The 25,315-nt window shown below is 40.5% G+C and overlaps 1 protein-coding gene across 1 annotated transcript in view; it reads right to left on the bottom strand.

Moving 5' to 3' along the window:
- The window catches only part of BTBD7 (BTB domain containing 7), a 57,091-nt gene that overhangs the window by 15,074 nt on the left and 16,702 nt on the right, over nt 1-25,315 (bottom strand). Inside the window, exons 2-3 of the mRNA XM_056545474.1 lie at nt 5,508-5,694; nt 3,233-4,312 (exon numbers count right to left, since the gene is read on the bottom strand). Of these exons, the coding sequence (XP_056401449.1) occupies nt 3,233-4,312; nt 5,508-5,589 (1,162 nt within the window). The 5' untranslated portion in view covers nt 5,590-5,694. The remainder of the gene's footprint in view (nt 1-3,232; nt 4,313-5,507; nt 5,695-25,315) is intronic.

Consider the following 25,315-nt stretch of genomic DNA (forward strand, 5'->3'; position numbering starts at 1 on the left):
ACTCCAGAGCTGTACTCACTATTCTGCTGGTGAGATCACTGTGTATATACATTACATTACTTATCCTGTACTGATCCTGAGTTATATCATGTATTATACTCCAGAGCTGTAGTTGAAAAATAACCTATCAACAAAGATCTAAAAGTATCCGATCGCCATAAAGTAACAAAGTAAAGGTTGTTCTACAGAAAATCTGGATGTTTATTATGTGCGTGAGCAGGAAGATTTACTGGTGGTTACGGAAAATACTGAAGAATGACATTATGGGCACAGACAGAAAATACTAAAAGTAGACGTTTGTTTATTTGGCCGCCGTCTACTTCCACGTTCAGTCTTTCTGTCTAGTTGGTTGTGAAGCTAAACAGTCAATCACTCCCATATGTTCTCACCGCCTATACTGACAGCCGAGAGAACACTCCATGCACCCAGCAAGATCTGTCACACCGCTGCTTTATATAATGTAATATAGTACATTACCATAAACCCTGACACAAATCCTGATCTCACTGCTAAACATTCAACTTTCACTAAAAGCTTTAATAATGCAGGAGAAAATAAAAGATTTAGAGCCAATGTAAAGAACACAACACAAAGTGAATTGATAGTGTTCATACACTGCTCGAAACAATAAAGGGAACACTAAGATAAGACATCCTAGATCTGAACAAATGAACTAATCGTATGAAATACTTTCGTCTTTACATAGTTGAATGCGCTGACAACAAAATCACCAAAAATTATCAATGGAAATGAAATGTAGTAACCCCTGGAGGTCTGGATATGGAGTCACACTCAAAATCACAGAGGAAAATCCCACTACAGGCCGATCCAACTTTATGTAATGTCCTTAATACAAGTCCCAATGAGGCTCAGTAGTGTGTGTGGCCTCCACGTGCCCGTATGACCTCCCTACAACGCCTGGGCATGATCCTGATGAGGTGGAGGATGGTCTCCTGAGGGATGTCCTCCCAGACCTGGACTAAAGCATCCGCCAACTCCTGGACAGTCTGTGGTGGATGGAGCGAGACGTCCCAGATGTGCTCAATCGTATTCAGGGGAACGGGCGGCCAGTCCATAGCATCAATGCCTTCCTCTTGTAGGAACTGCTGAGACACTCCAGACACATGAGGTCTAACATTGTCTTGTATTAGGAGGAACCCAGGGCCAACCGCACCAGCATATGGTCTCACAAGGGGTCTGAGGATCTCATCGCGGTACCTAAAGGCAGTCAGGCTACCTCTGGCAAGCACATGGAGGGCTGTGCGGCCCCCCAAAGAAATGGCACCCCACACCATTACTGACCCACCGCCAAACCGGTCATGCTGGAGGATGTTGCATGCAGCAGAAAGTTCTCCACGGCATCTCCAGACTCTGTCACATGTGCTCAGTGTGAACCTGCTTTCATCTGTGAAGAGCACAGGGCGTCAGTGGTGAATTTGCCAATCTTGGTGTTCACTGGCAAATACCAAATGTCCTGCACGGTGTTGGGCTGTAAGTACAACCCCCACCTGTGGACGTCGGGCCCCTCATACCACCCTCATGGAGTCTGTTTCTGACCGTTTGAGTGGACACGAACATTTGTGGCCTGCTGGAGGTCATTTTGCAGGGCTCTGGCAGTGCTCCTCCTGCTCCTCCTTGCACAAAGGCGGAGGTAGCGGTCCTGCTGCTGGGTTGTTGCCCTCCTACGGCCTCCTCCACGTCTCCTGATGTACTGGCCTGTCTCTTGGTAGCGCCTCCATGCTCTGGACACTACGCTGACAGACACAGCAAACCTTTTTGCCACAGCTCGCATTGATGTGCCATCCTGGATGAGCTGCACTACCTGAGCCACTTGTGTGGGTTGTAGACTCCTTCTCATGCTACAACTAGAGTGAAAGCACTGCCAGCATTCAAAAGTGACCAAAACATCAGCCAGGAAGCATAGGAACTGAGAAGTGGTCTGTGGTCACCACCTGCAGAACCACTCCTTTATTGGGGGTGTCTTGCTAATTGCCTATAATTTCCACGTGTTGTCTGTTCCATGTGAAATTGATTGTCAATCAGTGATCTTCCTGAGTGGACAGTGGGATCTCACACAAGTGTCAGTGACTTGGAGTTACATTGTGTTGGTTAAGTGTTCCCTTAATTTTTTGAGCAGTGTATATTACTTATCCTAAGTTACATCATGTATACTCCAGAGCTGTACTCACTATTCTGCTGGTGAGGTCACTGTGTACATTAGAGATGAGCGAACTTACAGTAAATTCGATTAGTCACGAACTTCTCGGCTCGGTAGTTGATGACTCACCCTGCGTAAATTAGTTCAGCCTTCAGGTTCTCCGGTGGGCTGGAAAAGGTGGATATAGTCCTAGGAAAGAGTCTCCTAGGACTGTATCCACCTTTTCCAGCCCACCGGAGCACCTGAAAGCTGAACTAATTTATGCAGGAAAAGTCAGCCGAGAAGTTCGTGATGAATCGAATTTACTGTAAGTTCACTCATCTCTAGTGTACATACATTACATTACTTATCCTGTACTGATCCTGAGTTATATCCTGTATTATACCCCAGAGCTGTACTCACTATTCTGCTGGTGAGGTCACTGTGTATATACATTACATTACTTATCCTGTACTGATCCTGAGTTATATCCTGTATTATACCCCAGAGCTGTACTCACTATTCTGCGGGTGGGGTCACTGTGTATATACATTACATTACTTATCCTGTACTGATCCTGAGTTATATCCTGTATTATACTCCAGAGCTGTAATCACTATTCTGCTGGTGAGGTCACTGTGTACATACATTACATTACTTATCCTGTACTAATCCTGAGCTATATCCTGTATTATACTCCAGAGCTGCACTCACTATTCTGCTGGTGGGGTCACTGTGTACATACATTACATTACTTATCCTGTACTGATCCGGAGTTATATCCTGTATTATAAGTGACGCATCAGTAAACAAAAAAATTAGAATTTTACAAGGCCTGAACCACCAGCCGTGAGTGGTAGGTCTCCCTCTAGAACCAAAAAGGGAGAGATATGTCAATCAAGTCCTGTAGGGAAAAGTTGCTTGTGATGGCCCAAATGACTCATGGTTCAGGCAGCATAAAATGAGGACAGGTTCCCTTTAAAAGCCAAACTACTAACATCTGCCCATAAAATGCTCAGAAAACTGAACCCCATTAGGACACTTTCGGCAGTAGAAATAGGCATTTGGCATGATTGTGCAGAACCCGTCACCTACCTTGTGCAAGCATATTAAACTCCAAGAATAGTGCTATGTGGTAGAGCTCCATTGCTTCCTCCGGTCGGGTCATGTTTGGCTTTCCTGCTACCAGAGCCTGCACTTCGCTCAGACTCCCGATAGATGGGCTACAGTGCAAGACATAGGACAGGTCCACAACATCCGTGTACATGCAATGCAAAATGACTTTTGCATATTTTTTTGGTATTATGGATTCATCTAGAATGATTCTAGTTGGAGTCCTTAATGTCCGGTCTGTAATCTCCTCCCCAGTGCGTATTCGCCTTTGCAGCAAGTTGCGGAAGAACGGAGAACGCGCAGAGAGGACCGCCTTGTGGGCTCGCAGCTCTTCCTCTAAACAGCTCTGAGCTCCATACTGTTCCACCAGCTCAGAGTCGGAGGAAAAGCTAAGCACCGCGTCGTAGTAGCACATGTAGTCAAAGAGCCCACGCATGTCAAAGTCCAGCGAGTTGGGCGTACCGAATTCCTCACTGAGTTGCACGAGAATATCTACGTTCTGGAACCTGGAGTCCTCAATGCCAAACTCCCCCGTGTACAGATAATGCAACAGGGCAGAGAACATCGGCATATCGATACCCGCGGTATTGATATCCATAATGATTTCCGCCCCATACTCCGGAGATGACGAGAGCAGCTTCTTAAAGAAAGGGCACCTTGCCGCCAATATGGCGCGGTGCACAGGAAAGCACGTCTCCTGGAATATCAGATCCACATCTGTACAGTACTTGTATTCATACAGGTCGGCCATATCTTTCTGTAAAGTCCTAGCCTCTGGACGTGCCACGTTGGCTTGCAGAGAGAGCTCCTTTAAGGCCGCCGTCCCCTCATATTCCTCCACAAGCGCGTTGACGTCTCGGACATCCCAGCCGGACAGCAGTTCTCTCATCTGCTTGGCGTGATCCGCCGACCTGCTCGACTTACGCCGCTTGATGAACTTCTTCTTGAGTGTGGCAAGACCAGAAGTTTTCTTTTTCTTGTCTTGCGGTTTTTCGTGGCCATGTTCAAGGCTGTATAACTTGGAGTCATAGCCATAGCCTTGGTGAGAGTAGGAGGAGGTGCCTAGGGGAACGAAAAAGGGAGAGTCACTTGTAAGTATGTATATAGATAGAGAAGTGAATAGCAGTGTTTCCCAACCAGGGTGCCTCCAGCTGTTGCAAATATTCCCAACATGGCAACTTGGCTGTCCGGGCATGCTGGGAGTTGTAGTTTTGCAAAAGCTGAAGACACACTGTTTGGAAATCACTGATCTAATGTGTATGGGACCACAGAACTCTCCCACAATGGCTGATTTATTTAAAAAATAAATAAACACAGTGCACTTTTCGGTAAAAATGAAACCTTATCTTTATTCTGTAGGTCCATACAGTTACAAGAACACCTCATTTATGTAGGTTTTATTTTATTTAACTACTTTAAATTATACTACATGCACCAAAATTAGTATGTTTAAAATGGTCATCTTCTGACCCCTATGACTTTATTTTTCCACATACAGGGTTATGTGAGGGTAATTTTTTGCGCTGTGATCTGAAGTTTTTATTGGTACCATTTTTGTTTTGATGGGACTTTTTGATCACTTTTTATAAAAAATTTTATGGTATATGAAGTGACCAAAAATGCACAATTTTGGACAAAATAAATGGGAAATGGAGGGGATTCAAACTTATTAGGAGAGGGGCTTGTTCACATTAACTTTTTTTTTTTTTTTCCCCCCTTAGTCCCCATAGGGGGCTATACCATGCAATCTTTTGATTGCCATAACATAGCATTGATCAGTGTTATCGGTGCTCCGCTGCTTCAGCCTGCATGCCTGGCTGGGAGCATCAGACCACCGATCAGATGGTGAGGAGGCAGGTAAGGGCCATCCCACCATCGCAATGATGCCAATCAGCTCTGCTGAGCTGCCGGGATCGTTTCACTTTCATTTAAGACGCCGTGATTAACTTTGATTGTGGCGTCTAAAGGGTTAATGCCAGGCATCGGCCCAATCCAGTCGGGACCCACCAGGTTTGAAGCGTGCTCAGCTCGTGAGCACGCTTTAAACCCAGGTAACGAGAGCAGGGCATTCAGGTACGCCCTGCGTCCTTATCAGGTTAAGCGCCCCTTAAAACCGGGATATAAATGTGGAATTTCAAGTGGGGATTTTCATACGCCTATGTAAACATTTCAAGAGAAGTTTTCTTCTAATTGTTAGACAGAAAATACCAGACAAAAGAAACAGGAGAAAAAAAAATAAAAAGGAGCTGGACTTTACCTATAAACGTTTGCTGTGTCTGCGCGTTTCCCCCTACCCTCGGGGAACACGAGTGGGGGTAGCTTGATGCATTCACACCCATGTCGTCACTCACTCAGACATTCTGCCTGACGGCTGTCCAAAGTGTTATCCCACATCGCCGTGTAATTCCGAATCCCAGGTTCTCCTACGAGATGCTGATCCATGCCTGGAAGGAAACCAGAAAGATGAGTAAGAGAGTGTCTGCAGAAGGTTACTTCCCAGGGCAGGAAATCAAGATGATCTGCGGCTACAGGACCCAAAGCTGTCGTCTTACACCTGCAGATGTTGCTCGGTTTTATCACCCAACTTTGCCCAGAGCCAGAATATTACAATGTACATTTAGATACCATAAAGGGGAAAGCTGGGTGACCATCTCACACAAAGACCCTACTGTATGGGATAAATAGAAACAACTCCTATAGATTATAATAGGCCAGGGTCTGACCTCTCAGGAACTTATGGTTCTATGGTTTCTGGTTGAGCGAGAAATGATCTACACAGGGTATGAATCTTTAGCACTTTTATAAATTTATTTATTTCTTCAGGGCATCAAAAATAAGAAAATCTTTATTTACTAATATCTTCTTTCCCTTCTGTACCAACAACCATAATGTGGACCTGTGTGTCATCATCACAGACTGCAAACAAAAGCCATGTCATAAAGTGACTCTCCAACTGCTGCAAAACTTCAACTCCAATCATGCCTTGACAGGCTTCAGTTGTCGCATGCAAGTTCTTCAATCTTTAAAGGGATTATCCAGGAAAAAAATTTTTTTTTATATATCAACTGGCTCCAGAAAGTTAAACAGATTTGTAAATTACTTCTATAAAAAAAAAATCTTAATCCTTTTAGTACTTATGAGCTGCTGAAGTTGAGTTGTTCTTTTCTGTCTAAGTGCTCTCTGATGACACTTGTCTCGGGAACTGTCCGGAGTAGAAGCAAATCCCCATAGGAAACCTCTTCTACTCTGTGCAGTTCCTGAGATAAGCAGAGAGCACTGCTGCCAGATAGAAAAGAACAACTCAACTTCAGCAGCTGATAATTATTAGAAGGATTAAGATTTTTTTTTAATAGAAGTAATTTACAAATATAAAGCCTCGGAGGCCGGAAGAAGCACACATACACGTGTGAAACAGCCGGCGTTGCCTCCGAGCGCCCATCTACCTGCACCGATGCTGTGATCCAGCCTTTCGTGGACGGGACTTCCATGCCGAGCTGTCTCCATTGAGCGGTGAATGCACGTACGTGTCTTTGTTGTTATAGATAATTTACAAATCTGTTTAACTTTCTGGAGCCAGTTGATATGAAAAAATAAAAATAAAAAAGTTTTTCCCTGGAATACCCCTTTAACTCCCCAGCTGTTGCCAAACTCCCACCATGCCCGGACAGGCTTCGGCTGTTGCATGCAAGTTGCTCAAACTGCGACTCTCAAGCTGTTGCAAAACTAGAACTCCTACCATGCGCCCCCAATGGCCTTCGGCTATCAGTGCATAAAATGAATTGTCGTTCTGAAACTGCTGGAGCAGTGTTTCCCAACCAGGGTGCCTCCAGATGTTGCAGAAACTACAAATCCCAGCATGCCCGGACAGCCGTTGGCTGTCCGGGCATTATGGGAATTGTAGTTTTGCAACAGCTGGAGGCACCCTGGTTGGGAAACACTGTGCTGGAGAGCCAGACATTGGAGGACCCTGTCCTATGCGGTCCGATCAATCTTTCTCTCTCTTCTTGATAACCTACAGACAGCAGAAGAGAAGGTAGGTCGTAACCAGACATCAGTGTCTGACTACAAAGGGAGTGTAGTCTGTAACCATGGAAACTCATAGGCCTGCATTGGAGCAGAGTTTTCTGACCTTTTGCAAAGTCTCTTTATATATATATATATATATATATATATATATATATATATATATATTTATTATGTATATTATTTTAAATGCAAAGAAGCAAATAAAAAAAAGAATTGGTAGGGAACATATACGTACCCTTTACTTAAAGGGGTACTCCGGTGGAAAACTTTTTTAAATTTTTTTTTCATGAACTGGTGCCACAAAGTTAAACAGATTTGTGAATTACTTCTATTAAAAAATTCTAATCCTTTCAGTAATTTTTAGCAGCTGTATGCTACAGAGGAAAATCTTTCTTTTTTGTCTTGTCCACAGTGCTCTCTGTTGACACCTGATGACCGTATCAGGAACTGTCCAGAGGAGGAGAAAATCCTCCTAGCAAACCTATGCTACTCTGGACAGTTCCTGACACGGACAGAGGTGTCAGCAGAGAGCACTGTGGACAAGACAAAAAAGAAATTCAAAAAGTAAAGAATTTCCTCTGTAGTATACAGCAGCTAATAAGTACTAAAAGGATTAAGATTTTTTAATAGAAGTTATTTACAAATCTGTTTAACTTTCTGCCACCAGTTCAGTTAAAAAAAAAAAAAAAAAAATATATATATATATATATATATATATATATATATATATATATATATATATATATAAATAAATAAATAAATAAATAAAAGTTTTCCACCGGAGAACCCCTTTAACATTCTTGTCATACTTGGTCTGACAGCACTGGTCTCAGGGGGTTAAAAGGGAACAGAATTGGATGCATTGCCTCACAACTGAGCAGGACGCATAGGCTGTCTGGGCATGCTGGGAGTTAAAGGGGTTGTCCAGGAAAAAACTTTATTTTTTTTATATATATCAACTGGCTCCAGAAAGTTAAACAGATTAGTAAATTACGGTACTTCTATAAAAAAAATCTTAATCCTTTCAATAATTATCAGCTGCTGAAGTTGAGTTGTTGTTTTCTGTCTGATAACAGTGCTCTCTGCTGACATCTCTGTCTGTCTCGAGAACTGCACAGAGTAGAAGAGGTTTGCTATGGGGGATCTGTTTCTAAACTGGGCGGTTGCCGAAACACGTGTCATCAGAGAGAACTTAGACAGAAAAAAAACAACTAAACTTCAGAAGCTCATAAGTACTGAAAGGATGAAGATTTTTTAATAGAAGTAATTTACAAATCTGTTTAACTTTCTGGAGCCAGTTGATATATATATATATATATATATATATAAAAGTTTTTTCCTGGATAACTCCTTTAAAGTTTTGCAACAACTGTATGTATCATGGCTGGAAACACTGATATAAAGGCCATGATTCTCTCAAAGCTGTCCGGGCATGCTGGAAGTTGTGGTTTTGCAACAGCTGTAGGCATTGTGGTTGGAAAACACCAATTTAAATATAGGCCATGATTCTTTAAGGGAAGAGTTGGCCTTCAGCTGATGCGAAACTACAACTCCCAGCATGCCCGGACAGCCAAAGGCTGTCCGGGCATGCAGGGAGTTGTAGTTTTGCAACAGCTGTAGGCACCCTGGTTGGGAAACACTGATTTAAATAAAGACCATGAGCTGGGAGAATCCTGGCCGCTCTCCTGTGGACACATACACAGTAATCCATAGGTAGCCATTGTTAACATTGCTCCGACATTCCCGGCCAGACCATAACATGAAGATGCAGCCTGAGCCGATCATCCCAGAACACAAATAAGCCGAGGACGTCTCCATCCTGAAGCCAACATCCAGCACATCTGGAGAACATATGGAACGATACAGGAAGAAATGTGCAAGATTAACATTTACCCAAAACACATCGGGCTCCAATAATGGGACATCTGCTAGAAAGCTCAAATCGCTAAGGAAACATCATGCAACCTTCTTATATACTTTTTACTATCTTGTTATTTTAAGATCTCTGCTTGCTGACAGTAAACGTGAACATTGTTGACTCGGAGAGACTAAAAACCAGCACAAATGTCATAGTATTTAGGTTGAGGTCGTTGCAATTCTATCCAGTCCTACACACAGCAGCAGAAACCCTAATCCTGTCCTTTAAAGAATATCTCTCATGATCTTGTTACATTTTATAATCCTCCCAGGTCACAGCCCCCATCATGATGAACCTCCCCCTGCCTTTATTTTTATTATTTTTTTCGTTTTCTACCTTGATATCGCTCTGTATTTTCTGCTCAGTCTCAGTCAGATTCACAGACAGGGAAGGGGCGTTCCCCAGCAGGTGTGACATCATCTGAAGCCATACAGGGGAGAACTTCCTCCCTCACTCTGCTACATACAGCCCAGAGCAGTTCAGTGTGAGATGAGCTATGTGAGATGAGCTATGATTGGCTAAGGCTGCACACCCCCCCACCACCTCAGCATTTGCTGATTTTGGACTTCTGCCAGACCAGCAGGAGTCCAAAGTCTGTGCAAGAGAAACGGAGAAATGTGCTCTGGACAAGAAGGGAGACACCTAGTGGCAGCTTTTTTTTTAAACACAAATAAAACAGACTTTTTTTTTTTTTTTAACAAAGTACATTAGAAAGATGTTTTATTTACTTATAATGACCATCCCCCAGCGCTAAACACATTAGACTGCCTTTCCGCAGTATTTCACAGTGTGTAAGCCAGTGTGCCTCCAGCTGTTGCAAAACTACATCTCCCAACATGCCCAGACAGCCAGCGGTTGAACAGTTAAAGGCACACTGGTAGGGAAAGACTGAGCGAGCCAGAGGAGTATTTTCTGCAGTTTTGATTCTGTATTTATATTGATATAAAAGGTGTGAAAACATTAAAGCGTACAATATGGTATGTGTGAATGTACTGAAACAGCGAAAACTGAGAGTGTCTGCCATTACCCAACTTTCCAAGACCCCTGAATGGTGAGTGTGTCTAGTTATATAGGGGGATGTTTCAATGAATGCCTGGACAGCATATGATAAGGAATCAGGGAATACTACTCTATTACACCGTCACATCCAATGACTTAGGTGCGGCAGGTGAAGGCAGATTTGCCATTCAGGACTTGGTAACCACCCCTGTGGGGCCATCACTGAATCCACTCCTGTCACCCAGCTTTCTCAGTATGACGCTGTACTGACAGAAGACGATGACGACCCTCAGACAAGGATTCACTGGAGACTTTTCTGCTTTTATAAGGTGATTGTTTTAGTCCATGGGCCTGACTTCTATCTGCAGAGAAGAAAAAAGCCAAACTAGATTAAGCAGAATAAGTGAATCGGCGGCCGGGCTGCCCCAGACATCAGCGCTTTCATTTACTAAACTCAATTAGCGCGGAGAAAAGTCCAGGCCGCACCAGGGATGCCCTGCGCTCATCTGCATTCACAGAAGCACAAAGCAGAGCTGCGGGTAGTGAGGAGCTAAGGACGGCTCCAGCCGCACGGAACAAGGGTCTATAGAGGGGGACGCAGGGGCCGACCTGGACGGCAATCAGACGCAGCACATGCGGAACACAATACTGTAATAAACTGCAAACCTGACACAATACTGTAATAAACTGCAAACCTGACACAATACTGTAATAAACTGCAAACCTGACACAATACTGTAATAAACTGCAAACCTGACAATACTGTAATAAACTGCAAACCTGACAATACTGTAATAAACTGCAAACCTGACACAATACTGTAATAAACTGCAAACCTGACACAATACTGTAATAAACTGCGAACCTGACACAATACTGTAATAAACTGCAAACCTGACACAATACTGTAATAAACTGCAAACCTGACAATACTGTAATAAACTGCAAACCTGACAATACTGTAATAAACTGCAAACCTGACACAATACTGTAATAAACTGCAAACCTGACACAATACTGTAATAAACTGCGACCCTGACACAATACTGTAATAAACTGCAAACCTGACACAATACTGTAATATACTGCAAACCTGACACAATACTGTAATAAACTGCAAACCTGACACAATACTGTAATAAACTGCAAACCTGACACAATACTGTAATAAACTGCAAACCTGACAATACTGTAATATACTGCGAACCTGACAATACTGTAATAAACTGCAAACCTGACACAATACTGTAATAAACTGCAAACCTGACACAATACTGTAATAAACTGCAAACCCGACAATACTGTAATATACTGCAAACCTGACACAATACTGTAATAAACTGCAAACCTGACACAATACTGTAATAAACTGCAAACCTGACAATACTGTAATAAACTGCAAACCTGACACAATACTGTAATAAACTGCAAACCTGACACAATACTGTAATAAACTGCAAACCTGACACAATACTGTAATAAACTGCAAACCTGACACAATACTGTAATAAACTGCGAACCTGACACAATACTGTAATAAACTGCAAACTTGACACAATACTGTAATAAACTGCAAACCTGACACAATACTGTAATAAACTGGAACCTGACACAATACTGTAATAAACTGCAAACTTGACACAATACTGTAATAAACTGCAAACCTGACAATACTGTAATAAACTGCAAACCTGACAATACTGTAATAAACTGCAAACCTGACAATACTGTAATAAACTGCAAACCTGACACAATACTGTAATAAACTGCAAACCTGACACAATACTGTAATAAACTGCAAACCTGACACAATACTGTAATAAACTGCAAATCTGACACAATACTGTAATAAACTGCAAACCTGACACAATACTGTAATAAACTGCAAACCTGACACAATACTGTAATAAACTGCAAACCTGACACAATACTGTAATAAACTGCAAACCTGACACAATACTGTAATAAACTGCAAACCTGACACAATACTGTAATAAACTGCGAACCTGACACAATACTGTAATAAACTGCAAACCTGACACAATACTGTAATAAACTGCGAACCTGACAATACTGTAATAAACTGCGAACCTGACACAATACTGTAATAAACTGCAAACCTGACACAATACTGTAATAAACTGCAAACCTGACACAATACTGTAATAAACTGCAAACCTGACACAATACTGTAATAAACTGCAAACCTGACACAATACTGTAATAAACTGCAAACCTGACACAATACTGTAATAAACTGCAAACCTGACAATACTGTAATATACTGCGAACCTGACAATACTGTAATAAACTGCAAACCTGACAATACTGTAATAAACTGCAAACCTGACACAATACTGTAATAAACTGCAAACCTGACACAATACTGTAATAAACTGCGAACCTGACACAATACTGTAATAAACTGCGAACCTGACAATACTGTAATATACTGCGAACCTGACAATACTGTAATAAACTGCAAACCTGACACAATACTGTAATAAACTGGAACCTGACACAATACTGTAATAAACTGCGAACCTGACACAATACTGTAATAAACTGCAAACCTGACACAATACTGTAATAAACTGCAAACCTGACACAATACTGTAATAAACTGCGAACCTGACACAATACTGTAATAAACTGCAAACCTGACACAATACTGTAATAAACTGCAAACCTGACACAATACTGTAATAAACTGCAAACCTGACACAATACTGTAATAAACTGCGAACCTGACACAATACTGTAATAAACTGCGAACCTGACAATACTGTAATATACTGCGAACCTGACACAATACTGTAATAAACTGCAAACCTGACACAATACTGTAATAAACTGCGAACCTGACACAATACTGTAATATACTGCGAACCTGACAATACTGTAATAAACTGCAAACCTGACACAATACTGTAATAAACTGGAACCTGACACAATACTGTAATAAACTGCGAACCTGACACAATACTGTAATAAACTGCAAACCTGACACAATACTGTAATAAACTGCAAACCTGACACAATACTGTAATAAACTGCAAACCTGACACAATACTGTAATAAACTGCAAACCTGACAATACTGTAATAAACTGCGAACCTGACAATACTGTAATAAACTGCGAACCTGACACAATACTGTAATAAACTGCAAACCTGACACAATACTGTAATAAACTGCAAACCTGACACAATACTGTAATAAACTGCAAACCTGACACAATACTGTAATAAACTGCAAACCTGACACAATACTGTAATAAACTGCAAACCTGACACAATACTGTAATAAACTGCAAACCTGACACAATACTGTAATAAACTGCAAACCTGACACAATACTGTAATAAACTGCAAACCTGACACAATACTGTAATAAACTGCAAACCTGACACAATACTGTAATAAACTGCAAACCTGACAATACTGTAATAAACTGCGAACCTGACACAATACTGTAATAAACTGCAAACCTGACACAATACTGTAATAAACTGCAAACCTGACACAATACTGTAATAAACTGCAAACCTGACACAATACTGTAATAAACTGCAAACCTGACACAATACTGTAATAAACTGCAAACCTGACAATACTGTAATAAACTGCAAACCTGACAATACTGTAATATACTGCGAACCTGACAATACTGTAATAAACTGCAAACCTGACACAATACTGTAATAAACTGCAAACCTGACACAATACTGTAATAAACTGCGAACCTGACAATACTGTAATAAACTGCAAACCTGACACAATACTGTAATATACTGCGAACCTGACACAATACTGTAATATACTGCGAACCTGACACAATACTGTAATAAACTGGAACCTGACACAATACTGTAATAAACTGGAACCTGACACAATACTGTAATAAACTGCGAACCTGACAATACTGTAATAAACTGCAAACCTGACAATACTGTAATAAACTGCAAACCTGACACAATACTGTAATAAACTGCAAACCTGACAATACTGTAATATACTGCGAACCTGACAATACTGTAATAAACTGCAAACCTGACAATACTGTAATAAACTGCAAACCTGACACAATACTGTAATAAACTGCAAACCTGACACAATACTGTAATAAACTGCGAACCTGACACAATACTGTAATAAACTGCGAACCTGACACAATACTGTAATAAACTGCAAACCTGACACAATACTGTCATAAACTGCAAACCTGACACAATACTGTAATATACTGCGAACCTGACAATACTGTAATAAACTGCAAACCTGACACAATACTGTAATAAACTGGAACCTGACACAATACTGTAATAAACTGGAACCTGACACAATACTGTAATAAACTGCAAACCTGACACAATACTGTAATAAACTGCAAACCTGACACAATACTGTAATAAACTGCAAACCTGACACAATACTGTAATAAACTGCAAACCTGACAATACTGTAATAAACTGCGAACCTGACAATACTGTAATAAACTGCGAACCTGACACAATACTGTAATAAACTGCAAACCTGACACAATACTGTAATAAACTGCAAACCTGACACAATACTGTAATAAACTGCAAACCTGACACAATACTGTAATAAACTGCAAACCTGACACAATACTGTAATAAACTGCGAACCTGACACAATACTGTAATAAACTGCAAACCTGACACAATACTGTAATAAACTGCAAACCTGACAATACTGTAATAAACTGCGAACCTGACACAATACTGTAATAAACTGCAAACCTGACACAATACTGTAATAAACTGCAAACCTGACACAATACTGTAATAAACTGCAAACCTGACACAATACTGTAATAAACTGCAAACCTGACACAATACTGTAATAAACTGCAAACCTGACACAATACTGTAATAAACTGCGAACCTGACAATACTGTAATAAACTGCAAACCTGACAATACTGTAATATACTGCGAACCTGACAATACTGTAATAAACTGCAAACCTGACACAATACTGTAATAAACTGCAAACCTGACACAATACTGTAATAAACTGCAAACCTGACACAATACTGTAATAAACTGCGAACCTGACAATACTGTAATATACTGCGAACCTGACACAATACTGTAATAAACTGCAAACCTGACACAATACTGTAATAAACTGGAACCTGACACAATACTGTAATAAACTGGAACCTGACACAATACTGTAATAAACTGCGAACCTGACAATACTGTAATAAACTGCAAACCTGACAATACTGTAATATACTGCGAACCTGACAATACTGTAATAAACTGCAAACCTGACACAATACTGTAATAAACTGCAAACCTGACACAATACTGTAATAAACTGCGAACCTGACAATACTGTAATAAACTGCAAACCTGACACAATACTGTAATAAACTGCAAACCTGACAATACTGTAATATACTGCGAACCTGACACAATACTGTAATAAACTGCAAACCTGACACAATACTGTAATAAACTGGAACCTGACACAATACTGTAATAAACTGCGAACCTGACACAATACTGTAATAAACTGCAAACCTGACACAATACTGTAATAAACTGCGAACCAGACAATACTGTAATAAACTGCGAACCTGACAATACTGTAATAAACTGCGAACCTGACACAATACTGTAATAAACTGCGAACCTGACACAATACTGTAATAAACTGCAAACCTGACACAATACTGTAATAAACTGCAAACCTGACACAATACTGTAATAAACTGCAAACCTGACACAATACTGTAATAAACTGCAAACCTGACACAATACTGTAATAAACTGCAAACCTGACAATACTGTAATAAACTGCAAACCTGACACAATAATGTAATAAACTGCAAACCTGACACAATACTGTAATAAACTGCGAACCTGACAATACTGTAATAAACTGCAAACCTGACACAATACTGTAATAAACTGCAAACCTGACACAATACTGTAATAAACTGCAAACCTGACACAATACTGTAATAAACTGCAAACCCGACACAATACCGTAATAAACTGCGAACCCGACACAATACTGTAATAAACTGCAAACCTGACACAATACTGTAATAAACTGCGAACCTGACACAATACTGTAATAAACTGCAAACTTGACACAATACTGTAATAAACTGCAAACTTGACACAATACCGTAATAAACTGCGAACCAGACAATACTGTAATAAACTGCGAACCAGACAATACTGTAATAAACTGCGAACCTGACAATACTGTAATAAACTGCAAACCTGACACAATACTGTAATAAACTGCAAACCTGACACAATACTGTAATAAACTGCGAACCTGACACAATACTGTAATAAACTGCGAACCAGACAATACTGTAATAAACTGCGAACCTGACAATACTGTAATAAACTGCAAACCTGACACAATACTGTAATAAACTGCGAACCTGACACAATACTGTAATAAACTGCAAACCTGACACAATACTGTAATAAACTGCGAACCTGACAATACTGTAATAAACTGCAAACCTGACACAATACTGTAATAAACTGCAAACCTGACACAATACTGTAATAAACTGCAAACCTGACACAATACTGTAATAAACTGCAAACCTGACACAATACTATAATAAACTGCGAACCTGACACAATACTGTAATAAACTGCAAACCTGACACAATACTGTAATAAACTGCAAACCTGACACAATACTGTAATAAACTGCGAACCTGACAATACTGTAATAAACTGCAAACCTGACAATACTGTAAAACTGCAAACCTGACACAATACTGTAATATACTGCAAACCTGACAATACTGTAATAAACTGCAAACCTGACACAATACTGTAATAAACTGCAAACCTGACACAATACTGTAATAAACTGCGAACCTGACACAATACTGTAATAAACTGCAAACCTGACACAATACTGTAATAAACTGGAACCTGACACAATACTGTAATAAACTGCGAACCTGACATAATACTGTAATAAACTGCGAACCTGACACAATACTGTAATAAACTGCAAACCTGACACAATACTGTAATAAACTGCAAACCTGACACAATACTGTAATAAACTGGAACCTGACACAATACTGTAATAAACTGCAAACCTGACACAATACTGTAATAAACTGCAAACCTGACAATACCATAATAAACTGCAAACCTGACACAATACTGTAATAAACTGCAAACCTGACACAATACTGTAATAAACTGGAACCTGACACAATACTGTAATAAACTGCAAACCTGACACAATACTGTAATAAACTGCGAACCTGACACAATACTGTAATAAACTGCAAACCTGACAATACTGTAATAAACTGCGAACCTGACACAATACTGTAATAAACTGCGAACCTGACACAATACTGTAATAAACTGCGAACCTGACAATACTGTAATAAACTGCAAACCTGACACAATACTGTAATAAACTGCAAACCTGACACAATACTGTAATAAACTGCAAACCTGACACAATACTGTAATAAACTGCGAACCTGACACAATACTGTAATAAACTGCGAACCTGACACAATACTGTAATAAACTGCGAACCTGACAATACTGTAATAAACTGCAAACCTGACACAATACTGTAATAAACTGCAAACCTGACACAATACTGTAATAAACTGCAAACCTGACACAATACTGTAATAAACTGCAAACCTGACACAATACTGTAATAAACTGCAAACCTGACACAATACTGTAATAAACTGCAAACCTGACACAATACTGTAATAAACTGCAAACCTGACACAATACTGTAATAAACTGCAAACCTGACACAATACTGTAATAAACTGCGAACCTGACACAATACTGTAATAAACTGCAAACCTGACAATACTGTAATAAACTGCAAACCTGACACAATACTGTAATAAACTGCAAACCTGACACAATACTGTAATAAACTGCAAACCTGACACAATACTGTAATAAACTGCAAACCTGACACAATACTGTAATAAACTGCAAACCTGACACAATACTGTAATAAACTGCAAACCTGACACAATACTGTAATAAACTGCGAACCTGACACAATACTGTAATAAACTGCAAACCTGACACAATACTGTAATAAACTGCAAACCTGACACAATACTGTAATAAACTGCAAACCTGACAATACTGTAATAAACTGCAAACCTGACACAATACTGTAATAAACTGCAAACCTGACACAATACTGTAATAAACTGCAAACCTGACACAATACTGTAATAAACTGCAAACCTGACACAATACTGTAATAAACTGCGAACCTGACACAATACTGTAATAAACTGCAAACCTGACACAATACTGTAATAAACTGCAAACCTGACAATACTGTAATAAACTGCGAACCTGACACAATACTGTAATAAACTGCAAACCTGACAATACTGTAATAAACTGCGAACCTGACACAATACTGTAATAAACTGCAAACCTGACAATACTGTAATAAACTGCAAACCTGACAATACTGTAATAAACTGCAAACCTGACACAATACTGTAATAAACTGCAAACCTGACACAATACTGTAATAAACTGCAAACCTGACAATACTGTAATAAACTGCAAACCTGACACAATACTGTAATAAACTGCAAACCTGACACAATACTGTAATAAACTGCGACCCTGACACAATACTGTAATAAACTGCAAACCTGACACAATACTGTAATAAACTGCAAACCTGACACAATACTGTAATAAACTGCAAACCTGACACAATACTGTAATAAACTGCAAACCTGACACAATACTGTAATAAACTGCAAACCTGACAATACTGTAATAAACTGCGAACCAGACACAATACTGTAATAAACTGCAAACCTGACACAATACTGTAATAAACTGCGACCCTGACACAATACTGTAATAAACTGCAAACCTGACACAATACTGTAATAAACTGCAAACCTGACACAATACTGTAATAAACTGCGAACCTGACACAATACTGTAATAAACTGCAAACCTGACAATACTGTAATAAACTGCAAACCCGACAATACTGTAATAAACTGCGAACCTGACACAATACTGTAATAAACTGCAAACCTGACACAATACTGTAATAAACTGCAAACCTGACACAATACTGTAATAAACTGCAAACCTGACAATACTGTAATAAACTGCAAACCTGACACAATACTGTAATAAACTGCAAACCTGACACAATACTGTAATAAACTGCAAACCTGACACAATACTGTAATAAACTGCGAACCTGACAATACTGTAATAAACTGCAAACCCGACAATACTGTAATATACTGCAAACCTGACAATACTGTAATAAACTGCAAACCTGACACAATACTGTAATAAACTGCAAACCTGACAATACTGTAATAAACTGCAAACCTGACACAATACTGTAATAAACTGCAAACCTGACACAATACTGTAATAAACTGCAAACCTGACACAATACTGTAATAAACTGCAAACCTGACACAATACTGTAATAAACTGCAAACCTGACACAATACTGTAATAAACTGCGACCCTGACACAATACTGTAATAAACTGCAAACCTGACACAATACTGTAATAAACTGCAAAGTACAATTTATTCGATGGGAAACACAAGAGCGGGACACTGTGCAATGTGAACGGATCTACATCATCTAATAATAATGTGACTGCTCCAATAAAATCACAGAAAGCACCGACACATCCACAATAACAGCAGAAGAGAACGACATCCGCATGGAGTTTGGGGGGGGGGGGGGGGGGGGGGGGGGGGGGGGATTATCAAAGGATGTGTGTTTTTTTTTTTCACGTAACTTTTGCGCAATACTTTGGCGCAGTGTCTTTTTGGCGCATCTTCTCCACTGTCATTTTTACAACTTTCTCAAAATCACACGGTCCTGTGTGTGATTTTAACTTTAGACAGCAAGTCATCATTTGCGCCAATCGATCTTTGGTGTGCAATTTTGGCGCAAATCCAGTTTTTTTTGGCGCAAATCAGCGCCAAGAAATTTGGCAGATGGAAAACACACTTACCAATGTCAGAAAATGTAAAGGCGTCGAAATACATAAAAAATTTTTTTGTGAAAGCAGCGACATCTCCAGGGCTGCGCAATACTATCCTGCGACATAGTTGTCTCTGAGGGACCTTCACCCTCCGTTGAGCCGGCATTGGACATGGCCGCACAGGTTCAGGAAAGCTAAGTACTGAAGCAGTGGTCTCCAACCTGCGGACCTCCAGATGTTGCAAAACTACAACTCCCAGCATGCCCGGACAGCCAACGGCTGTCCGGGCATGCTGGGAATTGTAGTTTTGCAACATCTGGAGGTCCGCAGGTTGGAGACCACAGCACTAAAGTAATAAAAAAAACTAAAAAAAAAAAAAAAAAAAACTACCCAAGTTGAAAATTAAATCCATTTTACATGGTGGCTATAAACCCCACAAAAGAAAATAACTCATGTCGCTTGCTGAGATACTGCAGGAGGGACTCCGAAATGGCTGCTCTACAGGGTAAAATACGCGTCCTCTGTGGTGGTAAGTTCTGTGTAAAAGGCGCTGTGAACGGCTGATTTCAACATTTGAGCCAAAATTACTAACAACTTGCATCAAATGATAAATTTGGTTTATGTCCACGAAAACCAAAGTGGAAAAAAAAGGGTAAAAAAAACTGTCAACAGGCAAAATTGATAAATACCGCCCTGTATGTTCTCCCCTTGTTAGGCTTGGTTCACACCACGTTTTGTTAAATACGGTTCCCGTATACGGCTGGGAGGAGGGGGGCGGGGCTTAATCGCGGCGCCCGCACTCAGCCGTATTCGGGAACAGTATTTAATGTATGTCTATGAGCCGACCGGAGTGAACCGCAGCCTACCGTCGGCTTAGTTTTCGGCCGTATGCGGTTTCCCGACCGTAGCCAAAAACACGGTCGACCACGTTTTTGCCTGCGGTCGGGAAACCGCATGCGGCCGAAAACGAAGTCGACCGGAGGCTGCGGTTCACTCCGGTCGGCTCATAGACGTACATTAAATACGGTTCCCGAATACGGCTGAGTGCGGCGCCGCGATTAAGCCCTGCCCCCCCCTCCTCCAAGCTGTATACGGGAACCGTATTTAACAAAACGTGGTGTGAACCCAACCTTATTGCGGATTTGCTTCAGTTTCGCTCAATAATCCCCAAAAAAATGGCATCATAGATCACTACTATACTGTTATTTTAGATTAGTGCTTTTTAAAAACAGGGTGTCTCCAGCTGATGCCAAACTACAACTCCCAGCATACCCGGACAGCAAAAAGCTTTCTGGGCATCCTGGGAGTTGTAGTTTTGCTTGTAAATGGTGGATCTGGACATGGTGCATTAGGTGCATACCTGTAAGAAAAACTACTCACGAACTCAAAGTCTTTCTTTATGCCTTTGTTTTATTTCTAAAGATGTTTATGCAACTTACGCAAGTCACGATGTCCAGGTCCACCATTTACAAAGCTGCTACTGTGAGGATTACGATACCCCCCGTACCTGTTGATTTGTGCCATACAATCTGCTTTGTGATTGGAAAACTGTGTCGAGAGACTTTTTGTGTTTTTAAGAGTTGTAGTTTTGCAACAGCTGGAGGTCCACAATTTTGAATCCACTGCAAAATTGTTGTAGTATTGAAACAGCTGGAGAGACTGGTCGAGGAACACCAGTAGATAGAAAAGACAATAGATGAAGCTCACAACTTAGCCTCCCCCTCCCCTGTGGAATGACCTCTGCAAAGGTCACAGAGCATGACCAGAAACCTTTCCCATTCATGTCAATGGGGCAACTTCTGCCTATGGTTGCCATGAGGTTTGCTATAAATCATCTCTCAAATGTAAAAAAATATAAAAAAAATAATAAAAAAAGAACCTCTTTTTTTGTTAAATTACAATCAGAAAATAAAAAACGTATTTCAGTATCTGGCACTAATCCGTGAATAAAAATTTAGGCGAAACATTCTTTTTAAGCATTTAGGCGATATCATCTTCTGCTATCCCAAGTAAACAGGAAACGGGGAATATACAGGAAGCTCCTCTAAGGGATCGCAGCTGTCCCCTCCTAACATGGTGTAGATAAAATTATACATAATTCCTGTATATATTCTGCAACATTTAATGGAAAAAAAAAAGTTGACTGTTATGTGTAATAAATGCTCTCAATTATCAAGCTGTTCTCATTCAGTTTATCACATACACAGGACGAGCGACGTCATCAGAAACACCAGATCTCATAGAAAACAACACAGACGAGTCAGCAAGCTGGTAGACAGGATATTACTCAGGATCAGTACAGGATCAGTAATGTAATGTATGTACACAGTGATCTCACCAGCAGAATAGTGAGTGCAGCTCTGGAGTATAATACAGGATATAACTCAGGATCAGTACAGGATAAGTAATGTAATGTATGTACACAGTGACCTCACCAGCAGAATAGTGAGTACAGCTCTGGAGTATAATACAGGATATAACTCAGGATCAGTACAGGATAAGTAATGTAATGTATGTACACAGTGACCTCACCAGCAGAATAGTGAGTGCAGCTCTGGAGTATAATACAGGATATAACTCAGGATCAGTACAGGATAAGTAATGTAATGTATGTACACAGTGATCTCACCAGCAGAATAGTGAGTGCAGCTCTGGAGTATAATACAGGATATAACTCAGGATCAGTACAGGATAAGTAATGTAATGTATGTACACAGTGACCTCACCAGCAGAATAGTGAGTACAGCTCTGGAGTATAATACAGGATATAACTCAGGATCAGTACAGGATAAGTAATGTAATGTATGTACACAGTGACCTCACCAGCAGAATAGTGAGTACAGCTCTGAAGTATAATACAGGATATAACTCAGGATCAGTACAGGATAAGTAATGTAATGTATGTACACAGTGGCCCTCATTTACTAAGAAAATCGGGTTGTAAGTCTATGTTGCTTTCTTACCCGACTGCTTTTTTCCCCTGGTATTTATTATTATGTCGCATCCTTTTTGTCGCACGTGCGCTTTGTTGGTTTTGGTTTCCAACTCCTATGAGCTGTTGGGGAAAAAATCCACAACAATTCAACAAATTCGGGTTGGAAACCTTTATAAATACGTGGGAAAGCTCAGAAATGTCGGGTTACGCCCCTTTTTCGGGTTCGGGAGAATCCACATCGGGTCCGTCGGGAAAAAAATGTCGCATCCTGTCGCATGATGTCTGCGACATGGCGCAGACAAAGATGCGACAAAAAAACCCGACAAAAGAGGTCGGGTTTAGAATAGTAAATGAGGGCCAGTGACCTCACCAGCAGAATAGTGAGAACAGCTCTGGAGTATAATGCAGGATATAACTCAGGATCAGTACAGGATCAGTAATGTAATGTATGTACACAGTGACCTCACCAGCAGAATAGTGAGTACAGCTCTGGAGTATAATGCAGGATATAACTCAGGATCAGTACAGGATCAGTAATGTAATATATGTACACAGTGACCTCACCAGCAGAATAGTGAGTACAGCTCTGGAGTATAATACAGGATCAGTACAGGATAAGTAAAGTATTTACATAGTGACTATACTATACATAGAACTTGGTGATTATCTCCTAAAGAGCCCTGTGGCTGAGTAAACCCGCATTCATCTGCTGACCCTAAAGCTTTAGAAGGTTAAGAAACCATTGTTCATGAATGATAAGTGTAAAGGGTCGCACACTGCATAAATGGTCTATAAACGATCAGTGATCTACAAGACTGGGCTCATTTAAGGGAACACCGTAGCCCATATAAAAAGGTAGAGACAGTAATGTGACATTCAATGATGGGCATCTGCTCAAACAACCTTTATTTACATTAGTCACGAATCATTAGATCAATGTCCATCAGAATACACAGAACCCGCAGGTCTACGCTGGTGCCCGGCTCCTGGCACCGATGATACAATGGTCATTACAAATGCAAATCAATAGGAAAACCATTAACCATGAACAATACGACAGAGTCTGTTGTCTGGGTGAATGAACAGCAGCAATAACTCTGGATCATTTGTTTCCTACCAGCGAAATGGTCAGAGAATTGGCAAAGGGGGAAGAGAACACAATGGGAACAGTATGAGAATGTGACGTCTGCCGCTTCAGCTCATGTCTACAGATATTTGTACTAACAAAAGCCGAAAGCGACTTAATAGCGATTACAGGCAAGCGCTCACCCCTTATCTGCTAGTCGCCGACTAAATGTGACGTTTATTTGTAGGATGTCTCAGACTGGGCAATTCCATATGATTGGAAAAATAGAACATTTAAGAGAGATATATTTAAACAATTCTGATAAATAGCTCTTACGGCCTCCATCAGGTGAAACTGGATACGCTTCACATAAACATCAAGTGTTTTCCCAACACATACCTTCAAATGTTGTGTGAATTCATCCTTAAAGAAGTACTCCAGTGGGAAAAAAGGTTTTTAAATCAACTGGTGTCAGAAAGTAAAACAAATTTGTAGATTATTTCTATTTAAAAATCTTAACCCTTCCAGTACTTATCGGCTGCTGTATGCTCCACAGGAAGTTGTGTAGTTCTTTTCAGTCTGACCACAGTGCTCTTTGCTGACACCTCTGTCCATAGCAGGACCAAATCCCCATAGCAAACCTATCTTGCTCTGGACAGTTCCTGACATGGTCAGATGTGGCAGCAGAGAGCACTGTGGTCAGACTAGAAAGAACTACACAACTTCCTGTGGAGCATACAGCAGCTGATAAGTACTGGAAGGATTAAGATTTTTAAATGGAAGTAATTTACAAATCTGTTTAACTTTCTGGCACCAGTTGATTAAAAATAAAAACACCGTTTTTCACCAGAGTACCCCTTTAACACCTTAAGGACCAAGGGCATACCTGTACTCCCTGGTCCCGCTTCCGTGCTGTAAACGGGGGTCATGGGCTGACCCTGCGTCATAGCCCAAGTGGTACCGGAAGCTATGAGCCGCCAGGACCCGAGGGTAATGCCGGACATCACCTGGCATTAACCCCTTAGACGCGGCGATCAAAGTTGATCGCCACGTCTAAAACAAATGTAAACCGTTCCCAGCAGCTCTGGGCAGTTTGAGACCGC

This window comes from Hyla sarda, chromosome 11, assembly GCF_029499605.1.
Source record: "Hyla sarda isolate aHylSar1 chromosome 11, aHylSar1.hap1, whole genome shotgun sequence".
In the NCBI taxonomy this organism is placed as follows: Eukaryota; Metazoa; Chordata; class Amphibia; order Anura; family Hylidae; genus Hyla; species Hyla sarda.